Here is a 26,779-nt window from a genome sequence, read left to right as displayed (position 1 = left end):
TGAATTATTCATATTTGTTTGTCTACTTTTTTTTTTTTTGTCTTTTGGTAACCATCCATCAGTTATACATTTATCATACTGAGGATAGCAAAGGAAAAAAAGGAAAGAAAAAAAAAGATTGTGTTGTAAAGTCATTTCTAAAGAAGTGGTAGTAGTTTTCTTTATTGATATGTAATGATAGTAAAAGAAGAATTCTAAAAACCATAAAGATGCAAAATAAAATAATAAAACTATAACAAGGATAAAAAATATGAAAAAAAAAAATGAAAAAGAGAGGAAATGATGATAATAATAATAATGGTGAATAAAAAGTAGTGTACAATGAAAGAAAAAATAAATCAATAAAGAATCTATCGCCAATCTCGAGTACCCATAGAGGTCTTCTTGCTGAATAAATGTTTTGGCATCTTGGTTTGAATACCACGATCGGATTCACCACGTTTACCCATCTTGTTGGATTGAGTTTGCACCAATTTCTTTTGCTTGTCAGCTTCCATCTTTTGTCGTACATTTCGGAACCCTTGTGCATTGACTTCAGCATCAGCCACTTCGCTACGAGAATCCGCTCCAGCTTCACGTACAGCTTCATCAGGGATAATGTCATTTCTTGATCGTTTTTGTCCAGCTGCCTTTGTTCGGCTTACAGCGGCTTCAGCGTCAAGACCAATCTTACTCAAATGTCTACCCATATCATCCACAGTGACAGTCTAAATAAAAGACATCAGTATCCATATCATTTCCTTTTTTTTTCTTTTTTTACCTTGTTTGTAACCTTCTTGGGTAAAGTAGGATAATTTCTTGCATTCTTTGTACGATGAGCTTGAAGGATGAGTTTCTTTTGTTCACGAATAGCATCAGCTGTAGATTTGCGGAATTCTTCATCAGAATCGACCTATAAATATATAAAAAGTTAGAAAGGTTCAAGTTTTTTTTTTTTTTTTTTTTTTTTTACCATTTCTTCTTCTTCATTATAGAAACCTTCTTGTTCCAAACGTTCTTCTTCACGTTCCAAAGCTTCAAGTTTTTCTTCAATTTCAGGATCGATAAAGTCAGCAACGTTGTGACCATCCATGAATTCAGGAATGACATCGTATTTCCAATCATCATCAGCAAGGAGGTATTTCTTCTTGAGATCAACATTATAAACACCAGCACCACCATTTTCAACTTCCAAATCTTTTTCAGTCTTGGGTCTATTAGGATCATTGGCATCGTATTTCATTCTATCCTTGGCACCTTCAGGAATATTGGGCATACGAATAATATTATCACGAGCAGCAGGTTGAGCCAAATGGATCTTGTTGATAATATCGTTGATTTTGGTTGATTTTAATTTCATTTCCACACGAGCAGCTAAGAGACGATCACAGGCATTGTTACGAACATCCATGACACCGGTATCATTATAACAGGACATGGTCAAAACTGTCGCATTTTGATCATTGGCAATTTCTTCGATCCAGGCACGTTGTTCAGCAGGTAAATCTTCAGGTTTGACTTGATCAATCTTGTTAATGACTAGTACAATAGGCTTATTGGCAAATAGAGGTTTGATACTGTGGAATAATTTGACTTGATCTTCAACACTATAACCACATTGTTCAGATAAATCCATAAAGTACATGATACATGATCGTAAATGAGCCATAGCAGTAATAGATTGCATTTCAATGGTGTTGCGTTCTTCCAAAGGATGATCTAGAATACCAGGGGTATCGATCACTTGCCATCTCATATACTTGTAATCCATATGACCAACAAAGAGAGACTTGGTGGTGAAAGCATAAGGTTGTACATCCACATCAGCACGAGTGATTTTGTTGATAAAACTAGATTTGCCCACATTAGGATAACCACAGATTAAAAGTGTACGAGTATTAGGATCAATGGATGGTAAACGAGACAAATGTTGACGGACTTGTTCCAAGTAAGCCAAACTATCTTTTTGACGTTTCATAATAGTAGCCATTCTAAAAAAAAAAAAAGGATATTATAATGATGTGAATACTTATCTCCTTTTTCAATAACATTTATACAAAAAAAAAATTTTTTTTTACCTTCCCAAAGCAGCCTTCTTCAATTGTTTGCAACGATAAAGGGAATCACCAAACTTCAATAAACGAACATAATCCTTGGCAACTTGATCAATCAAATGACGAGCAGTGTTGATTTGTCCGAGAGCAAGTTTATAATGATCACGATCGTAAAGTACGTTCATTAAATCGGCATAGAAGGGGTGAATATCCTATATATATATATATATATTAGTGTGAATAACAAATATATATATATATATATATACCATTTATCTATATTGATGACTTACTTCAAGTTTGGGGAATTCATCTAAAATATTCTTGAATTTTTCTTCGAAACTTTCTTGAGTAAACTTGACCTTTCGCATATAGAATTGACGAATACGACCAATATTGTAGTTCTTGTGGATCACAGTAGGAGTTTTGCGTTGAGTCTTGGACAAGATAATGTCGATGAAGTCCGAAGACGTAGGTACCGGCTCGATCTTTTTAAAGTTATAAAGAGACATAGTTCTAGTAGATCGTAAGTGTTAAAAAAAAAAGGAGGAGTCAAACAATAAGAATAACGATCAAACGTAGAAACTAAAGAATAAAAAGAAGAAGAGACAAAAAAAAAAAGAATTTTTTTTTCCAACTTTCCCTTTCTCCCCACCTAAAAGAAGAAAGTGGCTTGTTGCTTTTCAAATACCGACTACTCCCCTTTTTTTTATTGAAAATTAAAAAAAAATATAACAATAATAATAGATCATATACAAAATCATATATATATATACTAAATCAAAACTAGATCATCACCATCACCATATATCTGATCAAATTCATCGTCGCTATTGTGTTGTTTGACTGTACCATCTAATGTGTCAAAGATACTACTGTCGTCCACATTCCCATAGATTGCATCAAATTCATCATCACTGTTGTTTTCAATAGGTTCATCTATATCATCCATCATATCATTTGAATTGGTTGAAATTATATCTTGAGTTCTGGTTACAATAGGTGTCACTATCCTCGGAGATTCTATGTCAAAAAAAAAAAAAAAAAGGGAACGAAGGTTGGTGTAACTTTTCATGCAATATCATCCAATCATTTTTCTATCTTACCCTTTGAGATCCAGTTTCTATAATAACCTTCGCCAGGTGCAACAAATTCAGTTTTTCTTGATATATGACTATTATTTCGTTTGAATGACATTATTCCATGCATCGAGATTAGTAATTGATATTCCAATGGTGTAGTATCCTAAAATATAATATAATATATCAGTATAATGAAAAAGTAGAATCGAAATCATCTTCTTACCAGCCAATCACCCATTCCACTAATCATATCTGCATCACAAAGATGATTCATAGTTGTAGTAATTTCATCTATATTGTTGGTCATATGATAATGATTTGTGAATAAATACCCAAGATATTTATCAGTGTCCGTATCAAAATTATTGAGAATATCCTATCAGAGAACAAAAAAAAAAAAAGTGAGAAAGAAATGACATATTCAAACTATTGCATCTGAAAATAATACTTACAATTGGTTTGGATTCCAGTGCTCCGGATGGTGTTCCTATATATATATATATTTAAAAAAAAGAGTGATGATTAGTATTTTTCTATTTGACTATGATGAATAATCCTCTTTCCTTTTTATTTGACAAAACAATTGCTCAAATATATACATATTTTTATTGAGTTTTGATCACTTACGTTTAGCATAAAGTACTTTACCAACAGCATGAAAGAAATCTAAACGATCATCTCGACCGAAGATACTATCACATAAATATAAAACTGAGTAAACTTGATCTAATGAGATTCCTTTTTTTTTTTTTTTTTTTTTTTTTTTACCTTGAAGGTTCTTCATTGTTTATGCCTGCTTTTCGTTTTTGCGGAAGACGATGGGATGGTTTCGTAGCGTAAAATTGCATTGTCAATATAGAACAGCGAATATCACCATGACAAGATTCAATGATTTCATCTAGTTGTTGTTGATTAATATTGGGTCTTGATATTCTAGTTTCACATTTCAAGATTCGAGATAGTACCAATTTTAATGTCTTTTTGACAATAGGATTGAATCTATACAATATAATATAAAAAGTGTCAGTGCCACGAAAATATAAAAAAAGGTAATGTAAATCAATTCCATACTCAACAATCCCACATCGTCCAGTAACAAGTATATCATTAGGAATAATATCTTGAAGTTCAATCAGTTGTGACTCCATGCTGGATTGTCGATATCTGCCAGGTCCTGTCACCATATGAGCATAGCTATGTACGATCACTATGAGGAAAGCATAATCACTTTCAACGTAATTCTTCAGTAGTTGTTGAAATTCGTGTTTGATATATGATGTGGTTAAATCCGGTAGATCGTCTAATAATATGATTTTTCGTCTTTGTTGCTGATGATCAGTATTGAGACTGCCTGTTTGAATTGATAAACGCAAGAATTCGCTGAATCGTTTCATTGTCGGTTCATAATCTAAATGTAGGAATATCTTTCATTACACCAATTTGTCTTAATATATAGTATACAAACTAGTTCTTACCAGGATCAAAATACCCATCCGGATCATATTTTTGCTGTTCATAATTTCTCCATTCAATAATGTCATAGCCTATGGATTTCGCTAATATTCGAATGGAAGTACTTTTTCCTACACCGGCTGGTCCTGTCAATGCTAATATCTGTACAATATCAATACAGAAATCCGTCATCGCCAACAAGAAGAATAAAAAGGTGAGTGAGTATGTGTCTGTACTTATGTGCGAGAAAAAAAGAATGTAACTAAATCCTACTGATCTCAATTTGCATGCTTACCTTGTAAGGTCCTTTCCGTTTGGAGATAGCCGAAGCGTCTATAAAATTCTTGATTTTTGTCAATTTTTGAGTCCTAACTGCAAGTTCATCCTAGTCGTCAACATAATAAAACGAAAAAGTTAATCATCAAGTTTGCCATAAATTGGAACAGAGAATAGATCGTACTTCAGTCAAGGGGGTATATTTTTCGGTCCATAGTGCTAACAGAAGATATATATATTAATATATAATGACATTGAATGGTCTATTTGAATGGTTTCTTACTAGATGTTTTAGAGTCTTCGATGGTAGAGGAATTTATAGAATGATTGCCTAATCTATTGAAAGAACTTTGACTCGATACTGGTGAAGAGTTTGGTAAAACAAAGATCTATATCACAAAAGAAAAAAGACATTTATATGAGTTCTTTTTCTTTTTCTTTTCAACCATACTATTTCTAGTTTCATAGTCTCATCATTGTTTGAGATCCATTACTTACAGGAGCATTGTATGACATTACCACACCATATGCCAAAAATTTTGTTTCAGTAAAAGAGAGTGAAATTGAAAAAAGAAGAAAAAAAATTCAAATCCCCATGGTTGGCAAGCGGACTGAGAACAACCAGAGAGTCCTCTACCATTTTTTTTTTTTTGAAGATCACAATGATTATCCAATTCGAACCATCAATCATCAATCTCCCGTCATCAACAGTAGAAAAAATCAAGCATGTCACATGCACTCAATAGACAAACACAATAATTAAATAAAGACCATCCTATCAAAAACCACTAAACCCATCATCGACTTTGATTTTATTTCTATTTTCTGTTTAAAAAAGATTTTTGATATTCTAAAGTGACATTGTTCGTACTTGTTCCATTTGTTGTTCCAGTCGTTGTAATAGTTGTGTTGATTCTTGTAATTCCAAATGTTTAGGGTCCCGTGAGCGAGCATTTACTATTGCCAGACCAAGATATTCCAATCGTTTATTGATAGAGAGATCAGGTGTTTCCATAGCAAGTGCTTCCAGATATAAAGCAGCTTCGTAATATTGTTCCCTTCGTCGGTAATATTGCCATAAGAAGTTCATTCCATCAAAAGCATTGACATATTCTTTTAGGAAAGGTACAATATACTTAGTGTCTACTGATAACAATTCTGTCAACATACTGCTGTCATTGTTAGATTCCGCCAAAAGTCGTTGATATAGTGTATAGTGGAATAGTTTATCATCACATGATAATGCTGTTGATAGTACTTCGTTGGCCAGTGCATCAGGATGATTGACCTGAATTTGTCGCCCTTTTACCATCACTTTGATACCATGTTGTAACTGCCTAACTTCTGCAAGTGATTGGAAGATTTGTTCGTAACATCGTAAACGAAGGTCGTAGAACTGTACTCTAGGATCGTCTGCTGTCGTTGTTATTAATGGTATTTTACTGATTGATTCCATGTACGCCAATCCTTGTTCTTGAGGGTCCAGCCTCCTAGCTCGTTCCAATGCAAGTTTGACCACACCCCTATAATAACCTTGATACCGATATTCTGCACATATTTCTGTCATCTTGTCATCCGTAATACTATCCGCCGCGTCTTTGAAATATTTGAGTGATTCATCCAAAGCAATATTTCGTTCATAGTCCACGTCAGCTTTATGGGCACAGGTAAGGTTTTCTACACCCTATTTATAGAAGAAAAATACATAGCTCAATAATGATTACATACTTTTCTTATTTTCATGTACAATAATATGTCATCTTATTTTTATCTTATTTTTTTTTTTTTTTTTACCTTGTAAAAAGCCATGTCACTTGCACCAAAAAAGGAGGGACATTTTCGTTGAAGAAAATCACTGACCACATCATAGCCCGCATGAATATGAGTAGATCCATACCTATAAATAGCCGCAATTACTAATTCACGTTTAAGTGCCACACCTTGAGGAGAAGACAACATAGATTCCAATGTCATATTCACTATTTCGTTCTTGCTTGATTCAGGCACACTAATAAAAAAAATATACCTGTTAGTATGATATCATTTCTATACTTATATGGCTTCCACATCTTTTCATCTTTTTTTTATTACCATTGTAAAACATCCTTGACATTAGCATCAATGACAAAATCTATAAATGATATCGCTTCAATACATTGTTTCAACAATTCATAAAGGTCATGTACTGATTGTTGTTCCGTCTACAAAAGAAAAGATGAGAGAGACCCATAGTTAGTTATATATTGGAGTTGCTTCATTTTAGTTTCAAATCTTACTAATAGTAATTGAAGTGCATTATGATCATTGGATTGGAATCTGTCATTGGTTATAGCGGCCATGTTATGGAAATCGGGATTTCTAAGTAAAATTTGAAAAATGGATGATCAGTAAATGCCACACTATCTATACACCATTAAAAGAAATCACTTACTGGTCCATAAAATGTTTGAGTCTTGAAAGATTGTTTTGTACATTGAATAAATTTGATTGAATTCGACTAGACAAGTCAGCTTGATTCGTTCCCGAACTATCAAAACAATAAACTTTCATTTAGTTAAAAGAATAAACAAAAATAAAAAAAAAAGATAAAAAATAGAACAAATGTGTACCTAATTTCGAACACCTTTGTTTTCCAGATATCGGATATCAGGCGAGCAAAATACAAAGCTAAACCATCATGTTTACTGCTATATATAACTCCAGTCTGACCAACTGCCTGACCAAGATAGTTTCCAATCATAGGTGAAGGACCTGCTGCAGAAGGATGACCACCAAAATCGAAAAAGAGTTGTTTTGCCCATCTTCCAATATCATCTACAAAAAAAAAAAAAAGGATAGTGAAGAGTCAATGATATATAATCAATTGCTTGATTGTTTGTTTGTTTTCTTTTTTTTTTTTTTTTACCTTGTTCAGGAGAACTAGAAACATAACTTGCACATACAATACTAAGACACATAGCACAAGCTTGAGTTTGGCCAAACATATCAAAAAAGGTCAATAGATCACGCTGTGAATTTTCAGGATTGAGTTTGGATTCTGATAATAGATGATAGAGAGTATCAACAGGACGTTCTTTGTTGAAAAAAGTCAATCCACGATCGGTAAACACCAAAAATTTTCGAGGTTGATCTGTCAATTGACTACCAATATCGTTAAGAGCGTATTTGCCTTTCCGAGGTGTAGAAGCTTCTGATATTGCCCATACCTTGCCATTTCGTTCCAATTCCGTAACAGTTTCTGTGAGTGAAGGTCGCTGAGAGATCTAAATAACAAAAAAGTAAGTTTCTTTTTTTTTTGAATTATCCACTCTTTTTCTTATTCAAACTTACATATCCATTGGTAGAACAAGTTGTAGATTGTATCGAGTCACCAACAGTAGCAGAGGTCATATATACCACATCATTATGATCATCAAATTTCTGAAAGTCGAGAAGTACACCACAGTCATAATAGGAGCAAAAGATCTTTGGATAAGGTTGGATAGTTTGGTTTACTGTGGTAGGTCGTGGCGGTAAACGTACATGTAAAAGTTCGAGAGCATTTGGTATCATTTGAATATTAGAAGGATACGTATAAGCAGTTCGTAGGGCATCACGTTGATGGCTGAAATAAAGTCGAAATCCACTCTCGGTAACAGCTACAAGATGGATCTTACTGGATTCAGTGGTGGATACAACATGAAGATATTCAATATTAAAATCAGGAGCTGAGGCAATCATTGAGTTTTGGCGGCACATACTAATCGCCGAATTAGTGATATCTGTCTTCTTTGCAACACTGGTAAATTCATTTTTGGTGGATCCGAGATAAAATACCTTGAGATGAAATAAATAAAAAATAGTCGTTAATCTAACAGTGTTTTTCTTTTTCATCTCGCCATCTCTTACTTCAATTGTAGATTCTCCAGAAAATGCATACAGGACATTCCTTTCATCATCAATGGCGATATACTTGAATTTAGCTAACAAACGAAAAAGATTATTATTTTTTTTTAATATGATCGATCTTTGTTCATAAAATAGTGAGCTCATATTGATGACTTACGACTAGTTTGGGGGATAAAAGGTAACCTTGGAAGATAATTTATCATACTACTGGCAGTCAAACATCTAAGTCGACAATGAGAATACCATAAATCTGGATGCTAAATGATTATAATAATAATGAATGGTAATAATAATAATAAAGCATCAGGAGAAAGAGATATAAGATTCTTATTATATTTATATTTGTTTTCATCAAAACTTACATAGTAATCCAATTCATAAATATGACCATTTGATCCACACATAATAATACGTCCGTTTCCAGTTCCTTGAATAGAGCTCATTTGAATATCATCGCAAGGTACAGACATATCTGTAGCAAAAAGATCCATAGTATTGCCTTGAGTTGTAGATGGCACAATACCAACACCAAGAAGAATGACCTCAAGAGGAGTAGTAACAACAAGAACATATTGAATATGATTTCCAAATACACCTAATCACAATATCAAAGTAAAAAAAAAAAAAAAAAAAAAAAAAAAAAAAAAGAGGTTCAGTCAATCAGTTACTCATTTTTATTTTTCTCTTATGATAACACTATATATTCCTTTCTTGATTCAAAAAGTGGAAAATTAACTCTTACCTGGTTTCGGTTTAACAAGTCCAACATCTCTAATGATTTGATCTTGATCGTCATAACGGTAAACATCGGTTCTAAGTAAAAGAAGGTTTATAAGAATAAGATCAAAAACTAGTTCATTTATAAAAAAGTAATATATATTTTACCCACTGATATAATCCCATAAGTACAAAATATTATCTACAGCAATCCAAGCACGACCAATTTCTGGTAAAATCCCTGCGAATGTATTGTAATCTTCCGTACCTGTATAAAACAAAAAGAAAGAAGTGAATATCATAAAAAAAGGAAACAAAAAAAAAATAAGATTTTACGATCATAAGCTTCGTCCAAGATATCAGGCATTCGTATCGAACCAGTTTTGATGAAATGATCAGTATGTCTAATAAGTGGTTGTGTATACTGTTGAGATGTTGAACCTATATATATATAATGAAGAATTAAGTCAAGGTTTGTTATATATTATTATTATTATTATTATTATTATTATTATTATTATTATTATTATTATTATTATTACCTTTTAATAAGTCAGCCAAGTCAAGTTGTTTTTGATCTTTTTCAATCAATTGAGTTAAAAGTTTTCCTGCCTTGACATGAGGTTCGTTTTTGTTCATATTATGTTTGATCTGTTCATGAGTTTTTGCAGAGTTGATCATGATAAAAGGGAAAAGGTAAAAATACACCGATACAAAACTACTGCAAGACAAAGAGAAGAAAAAAAAAAGAAAAAAAGAAAAAAAGAAAAGAGCGCGTTGGTTCAAATTTTTTTTTTTTCCTTTCACTTCTCGTTCTTCCCCTCTCTCTCTCACACACACACACACACACACACACACAGACACTCTGTGATTTTCATTCTCCGTCTGGTCTTTTTCAAAGGGGGAGGAGAAAAGATACATGATCAAAAATTTCTCTCTATCGTAAATAATATGATATGTGTGGTTTTATTTAGTTCCAACTTTAAATCGGATGTAAAAATGAACAATGCCAAATTTTCAAGAGAACTGTGATTTATTTGGAACCTGTAGCCATCTCTTTGCGAGTGGTCTTCTCCACGTGTATGCTGGTAAGGAATTATTGAAACACCGTAATTCATGATTGGATGTATTGGAAGCCTTTTTTTTTTTTTCTTTAGATCATATTTTACGTTTTTTTTCTTTCCTTTTTTTTTTTTTTCTTACCTTTTTTTTTTTCTCTTATTTAAAACACTAATGAAGTTTGGGAAAGCATTACTGAATAATCAGTTACCAGAATGGTCCAAGAATTATTTATCTTACAAGGCTCTAAAGAAATCTATTAATGAAGCTACTCATGACTTGCCACCTTCTTCAGAAACTACCACAGGTACAATAATACAATATTAAATATACCTATTACTCATTATTATATGCATATTATTTTTAGCTATCTTCTTTCAATTGGATAGAGAAGTTGAAAAGGTGAATACTTTTTATACATATAAACAAGCTCAAATAGATAGGCGTCTCTGGATTTTATCTGAAAAGTATCAACAACACAAAGATGTCAATACTATCAATAATAATAACAATAGTATAGCTGATGATGCAAGTACATCTGGTTCTTCTTGTACTGATATTACTGATGAATTAGCAAGTGCTCTTCAAGAAACAAGAACTCAATTGAACAAATTGATGCGTTTTGCTGAATTGAATACAAAAGGATTCCGAAAGATTCTCAAAAAGTAAGTAGGAATTCCCTTTTTTTTTTTTTACCTGTTGGTATCTGGCTGGTTATTTTAGTATTTGTCCAGGGTGGTTTTATTATTATTATTATTATTCGGTTGTTATTTTTTTTTTGTTTTATCCACCTCTCTCTCACATGAACAATGCTCCCTACTTTAGGTTGGACAAGAAACTAGGTCTAGACACTCAAACTGTTTACTGGGAAACAAAAGTATTTCAAAAGAAAAAAAAATGGATAAAATGTTATTTATTTATTTTATATATAAAATAGGTTTCAGTACTTCCTTTTGCAAATCATGGTTTGATGCGATCTGAAATGGACAAATTGGCTCAATGGATCTCCTCTTTATCAACTGTCAATGGTGATGACAAAAACAAAGTTACACCGAATTTGGAATCCGCTCATCAACACCCCACAGCAAAACTTTCCTTACCTTCCAAGATTAGTCGGCACAACCTACTTACCGATACTCAGAATCAAGAATTTGCGAATGCTATTGATCATGATGATACCGAAAAACTGGATAATCTTCTTTCTTCCTCTGATACTATGGGAAATATATCTACTCATGATATGAATATGGTAATATATATCTATATATTTATTATTGAAATCTTGTTTTATTCACTATCTTCCTTTTTTTTTTTCTTTAAGACTCGTTATGGACTATTGGAATTAGCAACACAGAAAGGTTCTATTCAATGTTTGAAGTTTTTAATTAATGCTGATCTTGATCCTTTACATTATCATGATATCAACGAAAGAAATATTCTTCACAAACTTGCAATTCATGCTGATACCCTCAACGAAGCTGCTATTACCGGTATTACTGTCTTGTTGGAATTGGCTCCTGGATTGACCGCACAAACTGATTTCTCTGGTCGTCGTCCTCTTCATTATGCTGTTGAACACAAGTCTTCTACCATGGCAAAATTACTTTTGGAACATTCTATGAACCATGATGAATATACTCTCGGTATTGGTTTCGCTCATTCCCAATGGCAAGATCGTGAAGGTCATACCCCATTATTTTTGGCTATTCTCCATGGACATCCTGAAACTGTAAAGACAATCATTGAAGTAGGAAACATTAACAACGTAGATGATATCATTGCAGGTAATAGGATCAATGATCTTTTTTTTTATTGAATCATCATTTTTATTTTGACTTCTTCTTTTTTTTCTCTTTGTCTCTCTCTCTCTATATATATATAGTTGCATCAGCCAAACAAAAGCATGATGGAACAACAACTATAACTGAACCAGATTTTACTCTCTCATCTCATCATCCTTCATCAGTGGCAATGGCAGTAGAACTTAAAAACATCGCTCTATTGGAATTATTGATCGAAAAAGGGGCGTCAGCAGATATTACAGATGAAGATGGTGAAACGGCTTTATTATTGGCTATTCGAAATGGTTTCTCAGATGGTGTCAAGGCTCTGATTGAAGCTGGTCATGCAAATGTCAATCATTCCGAAAAAATCAATGGCGTTACTCCTCTTATGGTTGCAGGTAAATATATATATATATATATATATATATATATATATATATATATATATATATATAGAAAGTATTATTAAATGTATTTCAACTTATATTATTATTATTACTTTCTCATTTTAGCTATTGAGGGTAATACTGAAATTGTACAATTATTATTGGATGGTGGTGCAGACAAAACCAAAGTGGACTGCAATGGCTGGGCAGCTTACGAACATGCGATTTTCCGGGGATATCTTGATATTGGACGTAAAACAAAACCAAATAGTGAACAAATATTATTGGAATCTGGCAAGACTTTGACGGATGGAAGTAGTAACAATGTCAAACGATCTGAAAACCCAAAAGAAGGTGAACGATCTCCTTCTACAGGAAAATCAAAATCTTTGGCAAGACCTGAACGATTGTATGGGCACAAATATTTAACAAATCAAAGCATGATCCTCATCACTCTGGGATCCAACGATATTCGAAATCAATTATCTCGATGTTTTTTGACTTTGACTGAAACTCTGGCTGAAGATCAACGTCTCTCCATTGCTGTCTCTGCAACCAATGCTACTGGTGAATTCCCTATTCTGGATCTTCCTCCCAACAATCAACATCATTTACTTCATCCTGAACCTATTGTCTTATTTTCTTCCAAACCAGAAGACGTGGTGATTCGATTTGATCTCATAGAAACTTTTGGTAGTGGTGATGGCAAGAAAAATGGTGTCTTGGCTCGTGGTACTTCTCTCTTGGCAACTGATCATATTTATTCAAAAACGAAAGGTTTTAAGGGTCAAGCTACTGGTAATTCTTCTTTACGTGGTCAACAAACTGTTCCATTGGTTCGCACCTCTACATTAGATTGTGTTGGTTCTCTTGGTTTTGAATACTTTGTCATCTCTCCTTTTACTCATGAAAGAATGTCAGTTGGTGATCGTTATACTTACTATAAATCATTGGATACAAAGGTAAGAATAATTAAAAAAAAAAAAGATAGAAATTTATTTTAATCATATTTATGACTTTTGATTTTATCTTGATATTTGTTAATAGTTGATTGGACATCGTGGATCTGGAATGAACAAGAAAGGATCGCGTCTTCAAGTAGGAGAAAATACAGTTTTGTCTTTTATCACAGCTGCTTCTCTTGGTGCTGAATACGTGGAATTTGGTAATGATTTGGAGAAAAAAAAAAAAGAAAGAAAGAAAGAAAAAGATAAAGAGAGAGAGGAGGAAAAACTTAACAGTCTTTTTTTTTTTAAAAAAAGATGTTCAACTGACCAAGGATCTTGTACCTGTGATTTATCATGATTGGACTGTGACTGAAACTGGCTTCGATATTCCATTGAATGCAATTACTGTTGAACAATTCTTGAATCTTCGTCCTTCTGGTCATATCAAGGAATACCATACTGGTGTTAGTAATGATGGTCAAGGAGAAATCATACCCACTGTGAACACTGTACCTGAAACTGTAATGGATGATATAGTATCAAGTGCAACTCCAGCAAAACAACGGGTCAATCGATCGCATTCACTTGGCTCTATCAAAGGTGTTCCTACTTTTTCACGTCGCTCTGACCACTCTGACCGTTTGGCTTTAACTCGTACAAACAAACTTGGAAAAGTGAAAGGAAATGGCCCTGAAACAATTCAAGCTCCATTCACAACTTTAGCTGAAACACTGAAGGTAAATAAGAGGGAAAAAAAAAAAAAAAAAAAAAAGGATATGCAGTAAAAATAGGATGATCTAATTATTTTTCATCATTAGAGAGTACCGTCAACAGCTGGTTGCAACATTGAAGTTAAATATCCTATGGTAGATGAAGCCGAAGATGATGAACTTCATCAATTCCAGGAACTCAACATTTACGTAGATACCATATTGGAATGTGTTTACAACAATGCAGATGAAAATCGACGTATTATCTTTTCCTCATTTCATCCTGAAATTTGTCTCGCTCTCAATTTGAAACAACCCAACTATCCTGTATTCTTTTTGACTGATGCTGGTACTTTACCAATGGCAGATATCCGATGTAATTCTCTTCAAGGTGCTCTTCGATTTGCCAAACAAGCGGATTTATTGGGTATTGTGGCTGCTAGTGAACCCGTTTTAGAAGCTCCCCGAATGGTGTCTGTTGTCAAAGAAACTGGTCTTTTGCTGTTTACTTATGGTGTTCTGAATAATGAAGTACAAAATTCTGTAGCTCAAAAGAAATATGGTGTGGATGCTGTCATTGTCGTAAGTCGATATAAAGAATTTATATGTTTTTATTCTAATCATGTTTTTATTTTTCCTATCTTCTTCTTTTAGGATTCCGTTTTAGCTGTACGAAAGGGTTTACGTGGGGATTGATGAGTAGTTATAGAAGATACGAATGATTTGATTCGTTATCATATGCTTTTTAGAAAACCTTTTTTTTTTTTTATTATTGTTTTTTTACAATAAAACAGATCGTATTTTTATTCTTTATTTGATTTATTATGTTGATGTACATATATGTTAGTGATGACTATTCTATCCATCATGTATTATTGTTTTATTCTTTTCAAGCAATAATCAAGCTTTTTATTTTTAAATTCTTTTAATTTTATTGATCATCATCAACTGTGATCATATAATCAAGGTATTCATTTCCATATTTGGAACATACATTTAAATTTATCTTATAAATTATTCTGTTGTTTTTATAAAAATAACTGGTGCTCACTACAAACTAATCATCATAGATATTATTATTTTAATAATATCATCCATCTATTCTATAAATCAATCATCCACTCAAGAAACAAAAAAAAAAATCTTAACACATCATATATTATATTTTGTTCTTTCTTTATAAAAGAGCTGGTGCTCACAACATTCAATCATCATTGATATTATTATATTAATAATATCATCCATAAATTCTATAAAACAAACATCAACCAAGTAACAAAAAAAAAAATCTTAACAATTCTACAAATCAATCATCTACCAAGTTACAAAAAAATCCGTAACATTGGAAATGTTGCTGAGAAAAAAAAAAAAAAAAAAAAAAAAAAAAAAAAAAAAAAAAAAGAGAAAAAGAGAAAAAAAAAATAATATAAAAAAATAAAAAAAAAAATAATTTTATTTTCAATTTTTACTTTCATTTTTACTTCCCCTTTTATTTTCATTCTATTTTTTTATTTCACTTATTCTTTTCGTATTCATTTTCTTTTTCATATTATATTTTTTTAACCTTAAATTTCAAATAGTATAAATACCCCTTCTTTTCCTTTTTTTTTTGTTAGTTAGTTTCAATCAGTCAATATTTTATATATTTTTTAAATAAAAACATCTTTACATCCCTACTTGATTATATTGTGGATCATCTATTTTGATTGGCTCACTTTGTTCTATATTTAAAGTCAGAACAATTTTACTCTACTTTTACTTTCCAAATTTGGAACAAGACTTTATTTTTCTTTACTTTACTTTTTGTTTTATTTTATTTCTTTTCTTATACGTGTGCTTGCGTAATCAAGTACTGGTGCTCACTAAACAACTTATTCTCTTTCAATCATCCGTTTTACTTTTTCAATTTTGAACCTATAAACCAAAAAATTCCTTAACACTAGGACTGTGGCGTTCCATCTGCTCTTCGTTGTGACATTTGATTGGATAATTTTAACATCAGGCCAGTTACGAGAAAAAATAAAAAATGAATGCTCACTACAGGGGTCGAACCTGTGACCTTGGCGTTATTAGCACCACGCTCTAACCAACTGAGCTAAGCGAGCGAAGATGTCGAAAAAATCGACAAGTTTATTATAAACCCAAAATTAAAATAACGCATTATGATTGGTCAATTGATAGCCGTGTCGGAGTGAAAGAACGCTGCTTATTGAACTAAAAGTACCGTGTTCATTCTACATAGTGACAAGAAAAGATAAGGTATCAATTTTCCAACTTCCCTTTTTCGTGTTTCTTTCTTTCTTTCTTCTTTTTTTTTTTTTTTATTCATCTAATGTACAATATGCATTCCCATCTCTTTTTCTGTTTTTACATTACACCTTTCTAATTCTTATGGTATCAACATACTTTTATGAATTGAATGATTCTCTCTTTCATTATCGTTTATCTGTTCTTCCGTATACTATTATCAAACACAATCGGCAATGAAAGTTGGGAAGTACGTTTTTGATATCTACAGCAACAGAAAATAAAAGCAGCAACACCAACGGAAAACACAATAATTATAAAGTAAATGTTCAAACGACTATTTCAAAGCGACAGATTCAATTGGCCACTAAAATAGATGTACCTTTAGCATTCTGGTCTTGGATGCGAACATCATTACCCTGACTATCCACTTGGAAAAAAGACAAACACTTTTATTATTATTATCAAAGGCAAGTGAATAAAATAATAGTAAGAGAAAGAGAACGACGGATGGAACGTACCGATTTCTAATGCTCCATCTTTTTTTTTTCTATATCCTTTTCTATCATATAATACTGTGACATTGTGAATATTACTACAAAGGCGGAAAGCTTCTTTCGAACGGTTCCCAACGACAATTATAATAAGATTACAAGTGATATCAACATCATTATCAATGGAATCATTAATGACAGCAGGATTCAATGGGACAATAACAACAGCAAGTATCATAAGTGATTTTATCATTATCGTCATCATTATTGCCATCATCATCATCATCGTAATTATCGTCATCAAATGAACAGCATCGCCAACAACTTTGAAAAGCTCCATTTTTTTTTTTTTTTTTTTTTTTTTTTTTTTTGCGGATGTGACATCTTCTCTTTCTATCTTCTATTCTGAATCATCATCCGTCGCACCAACGTCATACTACTCGAACAACAACAGCTACTACACGATCCACAGAACATATTCATTTATTGTCCTTCGGTAAATGTGATATATAAAAAACTATAAAGAACATGTAGATGTAGGGCGTATTACTAACTCTGTTTTTTCTTGTCTCTCTTTTTTTTTTTTTTTTTTTTATGGTGATTCTCCTAGAGCAATCATATGTGATACGAGCTAGAACATCCTTCTCTCTTTTATCATCCCTAATAGCCACTCATTTACACAGTATAGTACCTGGACACACTTCATTATTAGCTAGCCCAATGTCAAAAAGGAATAAAATATGGTTGTTATTACATTTTGTAGCTTGTCTTGGTGTGAAAAAGAATCAATGTTGCTCCCATTGTTCAAACAAGAAAAGTCATGAATGAAAGAATTAGAAAACTTATATGATATTGAATAAAAGAAAACTAGAAAAGATATAATACAAAATAATTGATTTTTATTAATAATAATAAAAAAAAAGGATAATATATATACTATAAACTACAAAGAGAGTTAACTACAAATTGTTGCCAAGACGTTAGTTCACTTAAATGAGTAAGAATACCCAAATAAGATCCGTCCTCCCCAGGACGAAGACCTCTCCTGGCATGGGGGAGGAAAAAAAAAAAAAAGACAGCACTCGAAAGTACTGAAACTGTGGATCTAGAGAAGGAAACCAAAGGAAGAGTCAATATTCCAAGCACCTACCGTGATAGTATGACTGGGGTTACCAATCAAGCCCAAAATATGCAAGCCTACGATTCCTTCTTGAATTGTTTCCATTCCCTTGGATCTACAGACTTTCATTCAGAACCATAAAGAAGGCAACACCATATATGATACCCATAAGACCAACTTTTCATTTCAATAGTTTTTTCATTTCCAGGGAAAAGCAGCTAAAAGAAAACGACCTAGAAACCACCTCATAAACAATAAAACGCCCATGAGACCTTTGACCATTGCCAAAGAACATACTAACTATCCCCGTTAAAAAACAAAACGCAGTCTTTGCCTTTCCCCCTTTCCTTTTTTTTTTTTTTTAAAAAAAAAAGACAAGTAGAATTCAAAGCACCACTAGGAAAGAGGTTCGTTCTAATGGTTTATTCCTTCAAACAACATACTCACCATCCCAGTTAATAATAACACGCGCAGTCTTCGCCTTTCTGAAAAAAGAATTCGAAGCACCACAAGGAAGGAGTTTCTGTTGATTGATTTCATAAACATGATCGCGCACGTTTTGGGTTTGGTATAGACGGAGTATCTTTAGGCTGAAGAAAGTAAGTATGATAATAGTATCAAGTTGTAAAACAACTGGCGAAAAAAAAGAAAAAAAAAAAAGAAAAAAAAAACTTAACCCTCCTTTAATCGATACAGGGGCACCAATTGGAGTTTGAAATCGCGTGTTTTTTTTTTTTTTTTGTCTCTTTGTTTGTGTGTCCATCAAACAAACATCAACAATGGAGATAGAATGCAATGAAGTGGTTCTGCCATAAGAATAAAGTGTGTATGATCGCATGCGTCTCTTCCTTTTTTTTTTTTTTTTTTTTTTTTTTTATATTTCTTAAAGAGTAGCTGATAGGTGGTTCATTGTCGGAAAAACCCCCGGATGTCAACAGCCTACTTTAATGCGAGGATGTAGTCACTTGTAATTTTACTCTTCTTTTTTTAAGTTATTTGTGATTATTCAATGGGAATCATCAGTTAGTTCCTCAGCGTTATTTACAAAGACGGAATACTAATCATATTGTCTGGTCAATAATTGTGGAGAAATATATAAAAATCAAATGTCAAAATAAAAAAAAAAAAGATAGATAGTTGAATCAAGCAAATAAAATTGATTCTATGATGAAATAACCTTAGTCAATAAAGAAAAAGTTAGAAAACAATGAATACGGTACACGGTACACTTTTACTGCCGTACCGTACTGCATGGTTAGATTCAATTGCCGCAAATTTCATTATATGTATGAATTTTTTTCTTTTTTTCTTTTTCTCTCTCTCTTTTTTTCTTTTTTTTTTTTTTTATTTTCGTTTTTATATTATACATCATGTCTAGTGTTGTTGATACCACTCAAATCTTTAAGGAAAACCTCTTTGCTGGTAAAGTTCTTTTGTGTTCTGGTGGGGGTAGTGGTATTTGTCGAGGTATGACTGAAGCTATGGTACGACATGGGGCTAAAGCTGTCATTATCAGTAGATCGTAAGTTATCTCCTTTATCAACCAGCTGGAATATCAGGACTTTTTTTTTTAATGAACTGCTTCTTTTACTTTATAGAAAGGACAAACTGGAAAAGGCTGCTGCTGAAATGCGTCAAGCTACTGGTGGTGAGATCATGTAAGTGAAATGGCAAAGGGAAATATTTTTCTTTTTTTTTTTCTTTTTTTTTTTTTTTGATTAACCATCTTGAATCTTTTTTTTTTTTTTTTTTTTTGATATTAGTGCTGTGGCCGCAGATGTACGCAAACCTGAAGCTGTAGAAAACGCTGTCCAAAAAACCATTGAAGCTTTTGGAAGAATTGATTTTTTGATCAATGGTGCTGCTGGTAATTTCCTTGCTCCTTTCCAAGATTTATCATATAATGCATTCCGAACCGTGATTGAAATCGATTTATTGGGTACATTCAACTTGACAAAAGCTGCCTCAGAACATCTTAAAAAAGCAAAAGGAAGTATCATCAATGTTTCTGCAACTCTTTATTACACTGGCCTTCCTTATCAACAACATGCTGGATCTGCTAAAGCCGCTATTGATGCTTTGACCAAACATTGGGCAGTGGAATTGGGACCTCATGGTGTTCGTAAGTGATAAAATCAGCTTATTGTTATGACATGATGACTCAAAATCTTATATACATATATAATGACTATAGGTGTTAATGGTATCTCCCCTGGTCCCATTGTAAGTAGTTACCACACAAGAATGATTTGGTATGACTTATTTACTGATCTTTTTCCTTTTTTTTTTTTTCCTAGGGATCTACGGTTGGTATGAAAAAGTTATCTGGAGCTTTCCGACGTGATGAAAATGGTGGTCATAGCTCTATTCCTTTAGGACGACAAGGTGAAACAATGGATATTGCACAAGCTACTGTTTTCCTGAACTCTCAAGGTGCTTCATGGATCACTGGTGTTACATTGGTCGTTGACGGTAAGGCTACAAAAAAAAAAAAAAAAAAAAAAAAAAAAAAAAAAAAAAGAGGAGAATTCATATCTTCAAATGAAAAGGGATGAAAAAAGTGTAGTTTGGTACGATGATACTGATATATATACACGTATATTTTTGTTGCAAAGGTGGATGCTGGATGACTACTGCGCCTGTCAACTACCCCCAAATGGTGCTCAACCCTCCCAAGCTCGCTCGTCTATAGGTTAGAATACATATTATATAGTCCAGTCTTTCTTTTTACATTACTATTTACGATAATTCAATAAACCGATTTTATTCTATAATCTATTTTATACCGGATGGATGATGATTGGATTTGTACTAGAGGATATCAAGGAATAATAATAGATCATTGCTGATTGTCAGCAAGCGATGATTTTTTTTTATGTTTGAATGGATGACAAGAAATGAAATGGCGTTACAAACAGGTTGTCATGGATTGGGAACATCAAATAAGTTTATATTATTACAAAATGAATGCATTAGATAGATGATATAGAATATTGTAAGAACAGATAAGATTTTGAAGTTTATTATATATATATATATATATATGTATAAAAGAACGACCATTACTGTATTTATCATAATAGTTAGAGAATAAATAATATGCGGAAGTAAATAAAATAGTTTGCATGGGATGAAAAGATTATTTGCGTTCGTTTTGGAAGGAGAAGTTTGCGTGTAAGGGAGTGAAGAACAAAGAATGGTAGTTTCAATGGATCACAGAGGGGAATGTCGCACAACAGAAGCAGATATTGGCAGTAGAAGAAGAAAAAGAGAGAGGATAGTTTCTTATTCAAAAAAAAAAGAAAGAAAATAAAACTAGCTTTTATATTTTTCTGATCTATTTTTTCTTTATTTGGAAAAAACAAAAAGGGGTCTATAAGTGACATCGTTGACAACATAACATCTATGATGATTCCATGATCTATGAGGGTTTCCCGTAATTTTAAAGGTAATAAATAGAAAAAAAAAAAAAACGAATGGTGATGGCAGGTATGAATCCGTGAGATATGGATCAATCATCTGTAAAACCTATAACATCCGAGATTCACGTCCTTTTTCTTTTTTTTTTTTTTTTTTTTTTTTGATCATCCATCATCAGCGTCATTTATCTCCTTAGTATAAAAAAGGATCACTACAAATCTGTTCGAACCCCAACGCAGATAATCCCTAATTACAGCGCAGAAAAGAAAAAATAAAGTTTTATTATCAAGGAAAAAACCACTATATTACAAAACACACTAACTAAAAATATAAATTACTGTTCATTATTATTGATGATCTGAAGCCTGGAGAGGTTCATTCACTTGTTCCGGTTCATCCAAAGGTCGAATGTAACAGGCGAGTGGGTAGAGATCGTTTAATGACATGATATTTCTTGGTGATCGACGATTGGTCATAGGGGCTAATATAGATGGGCTACAATCTTCATAGGAAAGTTTGCTTCGTTTCAATAGTACACCATGCCAACCAGCACTGACAGCACCTACATAAATAATCAAAAAAAAAAAAGAAAGTGTCAATGTTGTCCAATCGTAATATTCATTTTTCTTTTCAATACCAAAGTAGTCCCTATTATGAAACAAAAATGAAATTTAGTATATATAGATATATTGATTAAAGAATAAACACTTTACTTTTCTAAATCATCACCAACATGAAGAGCTTCATCTACATGTATATCTTGATCGGTCAGATGAAGAGCTTTTTGGAAGATTTCAGGTCTTGGTTTTTCATGACCAGCTAAACAACTTGGCAAGATGAAGTCAAAGTACTTTTCTAATTGTAAACTTTCCATGACACTCACTATATATATATATATGTATAATAATAACAATAAAAAAAAAGATGTTAATATATAAATAATTAGTTTTCCAAGTAATTGGGTTCTTCTTTGTATCTACTTACGTAATCGTTCATCTGAATTGCTGATTACACCCATTCTAATCCCACGATTTTGTAATTCTTGCAAGGTACCAATGACATCTGGGAATATACTGTATCCTTCTTTCGTTCTAAACCTTGTATATAATGATTTGAATAATTTTGGAAAATGCCTGTCCATATCTAGATTTTAAAAAAAGGGTCTATGATCGATTAGAATATATAAAAAAAAAAAAAAATGTCATCATCATCCTTTTACTTGCCTTTTTGCCGTACTCCAGCTTCTAAGAATGTCGCATACACTAGCTGTAATAGAGAAGAAATGAAAAAATAAGTTAAGTAATATATTTAGAAATCAGCCGAAATTAAACTACATGTATATAGTATCTAACCTCGGTTCATTTCTCTATCCATCTAACTAGTTATCTATCTATATGTATATATTGTATACCATACCTCCTTCCACCATTGTTCAGTTGTCATTCCTTGACCAATTCCATAAAAGGGTGACTTTTGTAATTGTTTTCTATAGGCTTTACCAAAGTGTTGTGTAATTGATTCTGGTGAAACTTGGATTCCCACTTTTGAAGCTTCGTGTGCCTAAATAATAAACAATAGGTTTTTTGTTCAAGGGAACCCAAAATAATATTTAATTCCAAAACAAAAATAGTGATAAAATGATAACTTACATATTGAGCAGAGAGACTACCTTTTGGTCTGAAGAGAGTATTGTAAGCATCAAAAGTAATGAGTTTGATCCTGGATGCGTTTTTCATGAGGAGGAACTAATAATATGGTCTAGTTGATAGTAACAGTAAGTAGTAGGTTGAAAATGAAAAGTAATGGAAGCGAAGAAAAGAAGAAGCAAAAGAAGGGATTATTTAAGAAAGAAAAAGAAAAAAAAAAGGAAAGAGGCCCAAAAAAAACCTATAAACTTTTGGAAAAACCTTACAATAAACCCTTCTCGGAAAGCGGAATTTTGGCAATGCCATGAAAAAAAAAAAAAAAAATCATTCACTTTTACAACAATTTTCTAGTAGATCACATGAACCATAATAACACTTGTAATTCACTTCACCCGTAATAATCAGACTCTTTCCATGTGAAAGAACGTGTTAAAGATAAACAAAATAGCATTGTTCTTTTTCGTTCTCATCTAACATTTATGCAAACAATCAAAACCAACAAAAAAAAAAGATGTTTTATTTAATAATAAGAATAATAATAATAAAAAAAAAAAAAAAAAAACAGGAAAAGAAGATAAAGAACAGTGAATTTTATCTAAAGCTAACTACAATAATAATGGAACTAAATTAACAAATGATCAAAAATCGATATATATATATATATATATAAAATAACATATACACAGACATAACGTACATCAATTGTTGTCATCCATCCAAAATGAGTGATACGATCTAAAGGACACTCTTCAATTGTTTTTCCACAGCTTCCCAGTCGTCCGTTGGTATAAGTTCGATAGGGCGTTCGAAATGTTTCTCAATCATCGCCATCTTTTGCCATGTTTCCTGGTTGTGGACAAAGTTGATACTGACACCAGTACGACCAAATCGACCTGTTCGTCCAATACGATGGAGATAAGCTTCATAATCAGGATTGTTCATACGGTCCATAGGTAAATCATAGTTCAAAACCAAGGTCACTTGTAAAATATCAATCCCCCGAGCAATCACATTTGTTGTAATTAATACCTTGAATTCACCTCTTCGGAAGTCATCCATCACCTTATCTCGTTCTTCAGGTGTCATCTTGCCGTGTAATGCAACGACAGCATGGCCTTGACTAGTCATTCGCCTGGCAATTTCATCCGCAGTAGTTCGTAACTATAAGTCAATGGAAGTGTTAATCGAAGATATATATATATATATTGATTTTTCTTTTTTTTCTCTTTTTTTTTACCTTGCAGAAAATAATACTTTGACTGACCGTCAAAAGATCGTATAAATTGACCAAGACATCATACTTATGTTCTTCAGAGTCACAGTCCACATAAAATTGTTTGATACTATCTACACTGAGTTCTTCTCTCTTCAAAGAGATTTCGTTGGCATTCTTGGCAAATCGTTCAGCAAATCTTCGTACATGATCAGGGAAGGTGGCAGAGAAAAGAACGGTTTGGATATTAGGGTTCAACATACTATATAACAAAATCATTACGTTAGTCATCATGATAAATTCATTCGTTTTATACTTACGCTTGAATACGAAGAGTTTGATCTCCTAAACCATCTTGATCCAACATATTATCAGCTTCGTCCAATACAAAGATACGAATATCTTTAGTAGGTACCATGCGACGACGGATGACTTCAGTAACAGAACCAGGAGTACCCACAATGACTTGAGCATTAATAGCTTGATTTCGGCGATAAGAATCCTTGACAATCAATTGAGTTGTGATTCCTGTAAATTTGGACATTTGATCCACCACTTCTAAAATTTGGCGAGCAAGTTCACGAGAAGGTGCCAAACAGATAGCCTAACACATAATATAACATCATGTAAAAAAAAAAAAAAAAAAAAAAAAAAGGAAAATGCATTGAGTAATTGCTTATCAAGGCATCTTTTCTCATATCCTAACTCATCACTCTTTTCTAACTTTCCGTCTCTCTCTCTTTCTCTCTCTATATATATACTAGTTCCTTTTTTTTTTCTTACTTGAGGAGCCTTGATATCCAGCTTGACTCTATATAACATTGACAATACAAAGGCTGCAGATTTGCCTAGAATGAAAAAAAAATAACAACAATAATATACGAATCAATTAAGAGTCTTTTTTTTTATCATCTTTTGCTTCCCATCCATTTGTTCTTTCATTTGTTTTTTTCCCTTTTGATCCGATTGACTCTCTTACCAGTGCCACTTTGAGATTGTCCAATCATATTTCTTGGTCTATATTTTCATTCATCATCATCAGCCAACAAAAAAAAAAAAAATCAACCAGTGAGATACCAGACTACGATGATAATAATGTTTAATAACTTACGGATCTTGAATCAATAACGGTAAGGCCCTTTCTTGAATCTTGGAAGGTTTGTTGAATTTCATAGCATAAATACCTTTGAGGAGTTCAGGTGTTCTAAAGAAAGAGAGATGAGAGAGAAAGAAATACAATTGAGTTCTATTCCTTTTAGTCAAATGATATATGTCTACTTACAAACCCAAATCATCAAACGACTTTACAGAATACAAAGGAGAATTAGGATCAGCTTGCTGATCAGCTAGCTTGACTTGAACAGTTTGAGTGCTTTGAATTAGATTAGCAGCACCGACAGCTTCATCATCATCTTCATCGTCCGCATTATCATTTGAGGAAGCTATCAATAGAATAAACAAGTTAATAAGTTCAAAAAAGGAAAAGATCTTTTTTTTTTTTTTTTTTACTATATCTTTTTGATTTGGAAGTTACTTATTACCTTTTGTATTTACCACTTCCACCTGTTTTTCTTGTTTTTCTTGGTTAATTTGACCTGGAGTAACATCTATTAAAAAGAAAAAGAAGATGTATAAATAAATATGTAAACGATTACTAGTATGTTTCCAAGTCCTTTACCTTTTTGTGATAAAAGATCACTCATTTTGACAGTGACTTGATTAATATCTAACAAGAATCAAAAGGAACAAGTTGAAAAAGAAAAAGTATATGAGTCATACAATCTTATTTTCGCGTCAACAATAAATACAAGTAATATAATAAAAGACGATCAAATAAACATTTATCACTTCTTCGTTAGTCTTTACCGTTCGACATGATTAAACAATACCAAGAAAAAAGATTGAAATGAAGAAAAAGAACTAAGAAAAACAACAACCACGCAGCAACCATTAAATTGAGGCGGAGAGCAAATACCTCCCGAACATAGAAAATTTTTTTTTCCCCTGCTACCTTGAATTTTTTTTTTTTTAGTCACCTAATTATAGAGGACAAAAGAAGGAACAATGGGTTTTCAGGTTGTTTCTAATCAAGAATTACCTACATATATCATTCATATATATAGAATTTACCTGATTGATTATATATAATGAATATCCCTTTCATAGTTTGTTATAAGCAGGGGAAGAGATGGAAAATGCGCCAAAAAAAAAAGGTTAAATCCCTAATTTGGAAAGTGAGGATAATAAGGTATTGAAGATGATGATTTGACCTTGTTCAGTTCCCTCATCACAAAAAAAAAAAAAA

At 32.4% G+C, this 26,779-nt stretch overlaps 8 protein-coding genes and 1 non-coding gene across 9 annotated transcripts; 2 read left to right on the top strand and 7 right to left on the bottom strand.

Annotated features, from left to right (window-relative positions):
• Positions 1-86: 86 nt before the first annotated feature.
• BX664DRAFT_357898 (GTP binding protein 4) lies at positions 87-2,624 on the bottom strand. Its single transcript, XM_051547990.1, has 5 exons — positions 2,327-2,624; positions 2,058-2,245; positions 953-1,970; positions 761-892; positions 87-707 (listed from the first exon to the last, which is right to left on the bottom strand). Exons 1-5 carry the CDS (start codon positions 2,543-2,545, stop codon positions 351-353), a joined length of 1,914 nt encoding a protein of 637 aa, XP_051401901.1. The 5' UTR covers positions 2,546-2,624; the 3' UTR covers positions 87-350.
• Positions 2,625-2,690: 66 nt separating this feature from the next.
• On the bottom strand, positions 2,691-5,437 carry BX664DRAFT_329738 (Rad17 cell cycle checkpoint protein-domain-containing protein). Its single transcript, XM_051544850.1, has 12 exons — positions 5,342-5,437; positions 5,127-5,232; positions 5,028-5,062; positions 4,863-4,952; positions 4,591-4,729; positions 4,187-4,523; positions 3,884-4,114; positions 3,743-3,807; positions 3,568-3,602; positions 3,339-3,491; positions 3,140-3,278; positions 2,691-3,056 (listed from the first exon to the last, which is right to left on the bottom strand). Exons 1-12 carry the CDS (start codon positions 5,357-5,359, stop codon positions 2,809-2,811), a joined length of 1,596 nt encoding a protein of 531 aa, XP_051401900.1. The 5' UTR covers positions 5,360-5,437; the 3' UTR covers positions 2,691-2,808.
• Positions 5,438-5,556: 119 nt separating this feature from the next.
• Positions 5,557-10,214, bottom strand: BX664DRAFT_295202 (Nup133 N terminal like-domain-containing protein). The gene is made up of 15 exons (XM_051542138.1): positions 9,991-10,214; positions 9,785-9,889; positions 9,617-9,716; positions 9,474-9,544; positions 9,094-9,326; positions 8,889-8,988; positions 8,732-8,805; positions 8,174-8,659; positions 7,749-8,106; positions 7,453-7,657; positions 7,275-7,370; positions 7,120-7,201; positions 6,935-7,044; positions 6,638-6,851; positions 5,557-6,527 (listed from the first exon to the last, which is right to left on the bottom strand). Exons 1-15 carry the CDS (start codon positions 10,127-10,129, stop codon positions 5,694-5,696), a joined length of 3,207 nt encoding a protein of 1,068 aa, XP_051401899.1. The 5' UTR covers positions 10,130-10,214; the 3' UTR covers positions 5,557-5,693.
• A 423-nt stretch (positions 10,215-10,637) lies between these two features.
• BX664DRAFT_329733 (Glycerophosphoryl diester phosphodiesterase family-domain-containing protein) lies at positions 10,638-15,147 on the top strand. The gene is made up of 11 exons (XM_051544849.1): positions 10,638-10,814; positions 10,875-11,172; positions 11,333-11,384; positions 11,445-11,756; positions 11,829-12,291; positions 12,390-12,689; positions 12,804-13,639; positions 13,725-13,842; positions 13,940-14,361; positions 14,443-14,916; positions 14,989-15,147. The coding sequence occupies exons 1-11, from the start codon at positions 10,682-10,684 to the stop codon at positions 15,028-15,030; spliced, it is 3,450 nt and encodes a 1,149-aa protein (XP_051401898.1). The 5' UTR covers positions 10,638-10,681; the 3' UTR covers positions 15,031-15,147.
• A 1,218-nt stretch (positions 15,148-16,365) lies between these two features.
• Positions 16,366-16,439, bottom strand: BX664DRAFT_t51. The gene has a single exon. It is a non-coding gene; the product is annotated as a tRNA-Ile (tRNA).
• A 208-nt stretch (positions 16,440-16,647) lies between these two features.
• BX664DRAFT_329731 (uncharacterized protein) lies at positions 16,648-17,413 on the bottom strand. The gene has a single exon (XM_051544848.1). The coding sequence runs from the start codon at positions 17,374-17,376 to the stop codon at positions 17,005-17,007; it is 372 nt and encodes a 123-aa protein (XP_051401897.1). The 5' UTR covers positions 17,377-17,413; the 3' UTR covers positions 16,648-17,004.
• Positions 17,414-19,533: 2,120 nt separating this feature from the next.
• Positions 19,534-20,973, top strand: BX664DRAFT_295195 (NAD-P-binding protein). The gene is made up of 6 exons (XM_051542137.1): positions 19,534-19,717; positions 19,794-19,853; positions 19,959-20,317; positions 20,390-20,418; positions 20,493-20,667; positions 20,811-20,973. The coding sequence occupies exons 1-6, from the start codon at positions 19,566-19,568 to the stop codon at positions 20,885-20,887; spliced, it is 852 nt and encodes a 283-aa protein (XP_051401896.1). The 5' UTR covers positions 19,534-19,565; the 3' UTR covers positions 20,888-20,973.
• Positions 20,974-21,865: 892 nt separating this feature from the next.
• BX664DRAFT_329726 (HAD-like domain-containing protein) lies at positions 21,866-23,577 on the bottom strand. The gene is made up of 7 exons (XM_051544847.1): positions 23,265-23,577; positions 23,032-23,175; positions 22,839-22,881; positions 22,600-22,758; positions 22,329-22,497; positions 22,253-22,263; positions 21,866-22,177 (listed from the first exon to the last, which is right to left on the bottom strand). The coding sequence occupies exons 1-7, from the start codon at positions 23,349-23,351 to the stop codon at positions 21,963-21,965; spliced, it is 828 nt and encodes a 275-aa protein (XP_051401895.1). The 5' UTR covers positions 23,352-23,577; the 3' UTR covers positions 21,866-21,962.
• Positions 23,578-23,996: 419 nt separating this feature from the next.
• Positions 23,997-25,863, bottom strand: BX664DRAFT_260548 (P-loop containing nucleoside triphosphate hydrolase protein; the record flags this gene model as incomplete). Its single annotated transcript, XM_051540635.1, has 7 exons — positions 23,997-24,422; positions 24,499-24,736; positions 24,795-25,078; positions 25,258-25,322; positions 25,454-25,491; positions 25,586-25,678; positions 25,757-25,863. Coding segments are annotated over 7 exons (1,251 nt in total), but the record flags the coding sequence as incomplete, so codon positions are not given.
• Between the last annotated feature and the right edge of the window lie 916 nt (positions 25,864-26,779).

The sequence above is a fragment of the Halteromyces radiatus genome (assembly GCF_025201355.1).
Source record: "Halteromyces radiatus strain CBS 162.75 chromosome Unknown BX664scaffold_3, whole genome shotgun sequence".
In the NCBI taxonomy this organism is placed as follows: domain Eukaryota; kingdom Fungi; phylum Mucoromycota; class Mucoromycetes; order Mucorales; family Cunninghamellaceae; genus Halteromyces; species Halteromyces radiatus.
This window is presented reverse-complemented; position numbering and strand designations above follow the sequence as displayed.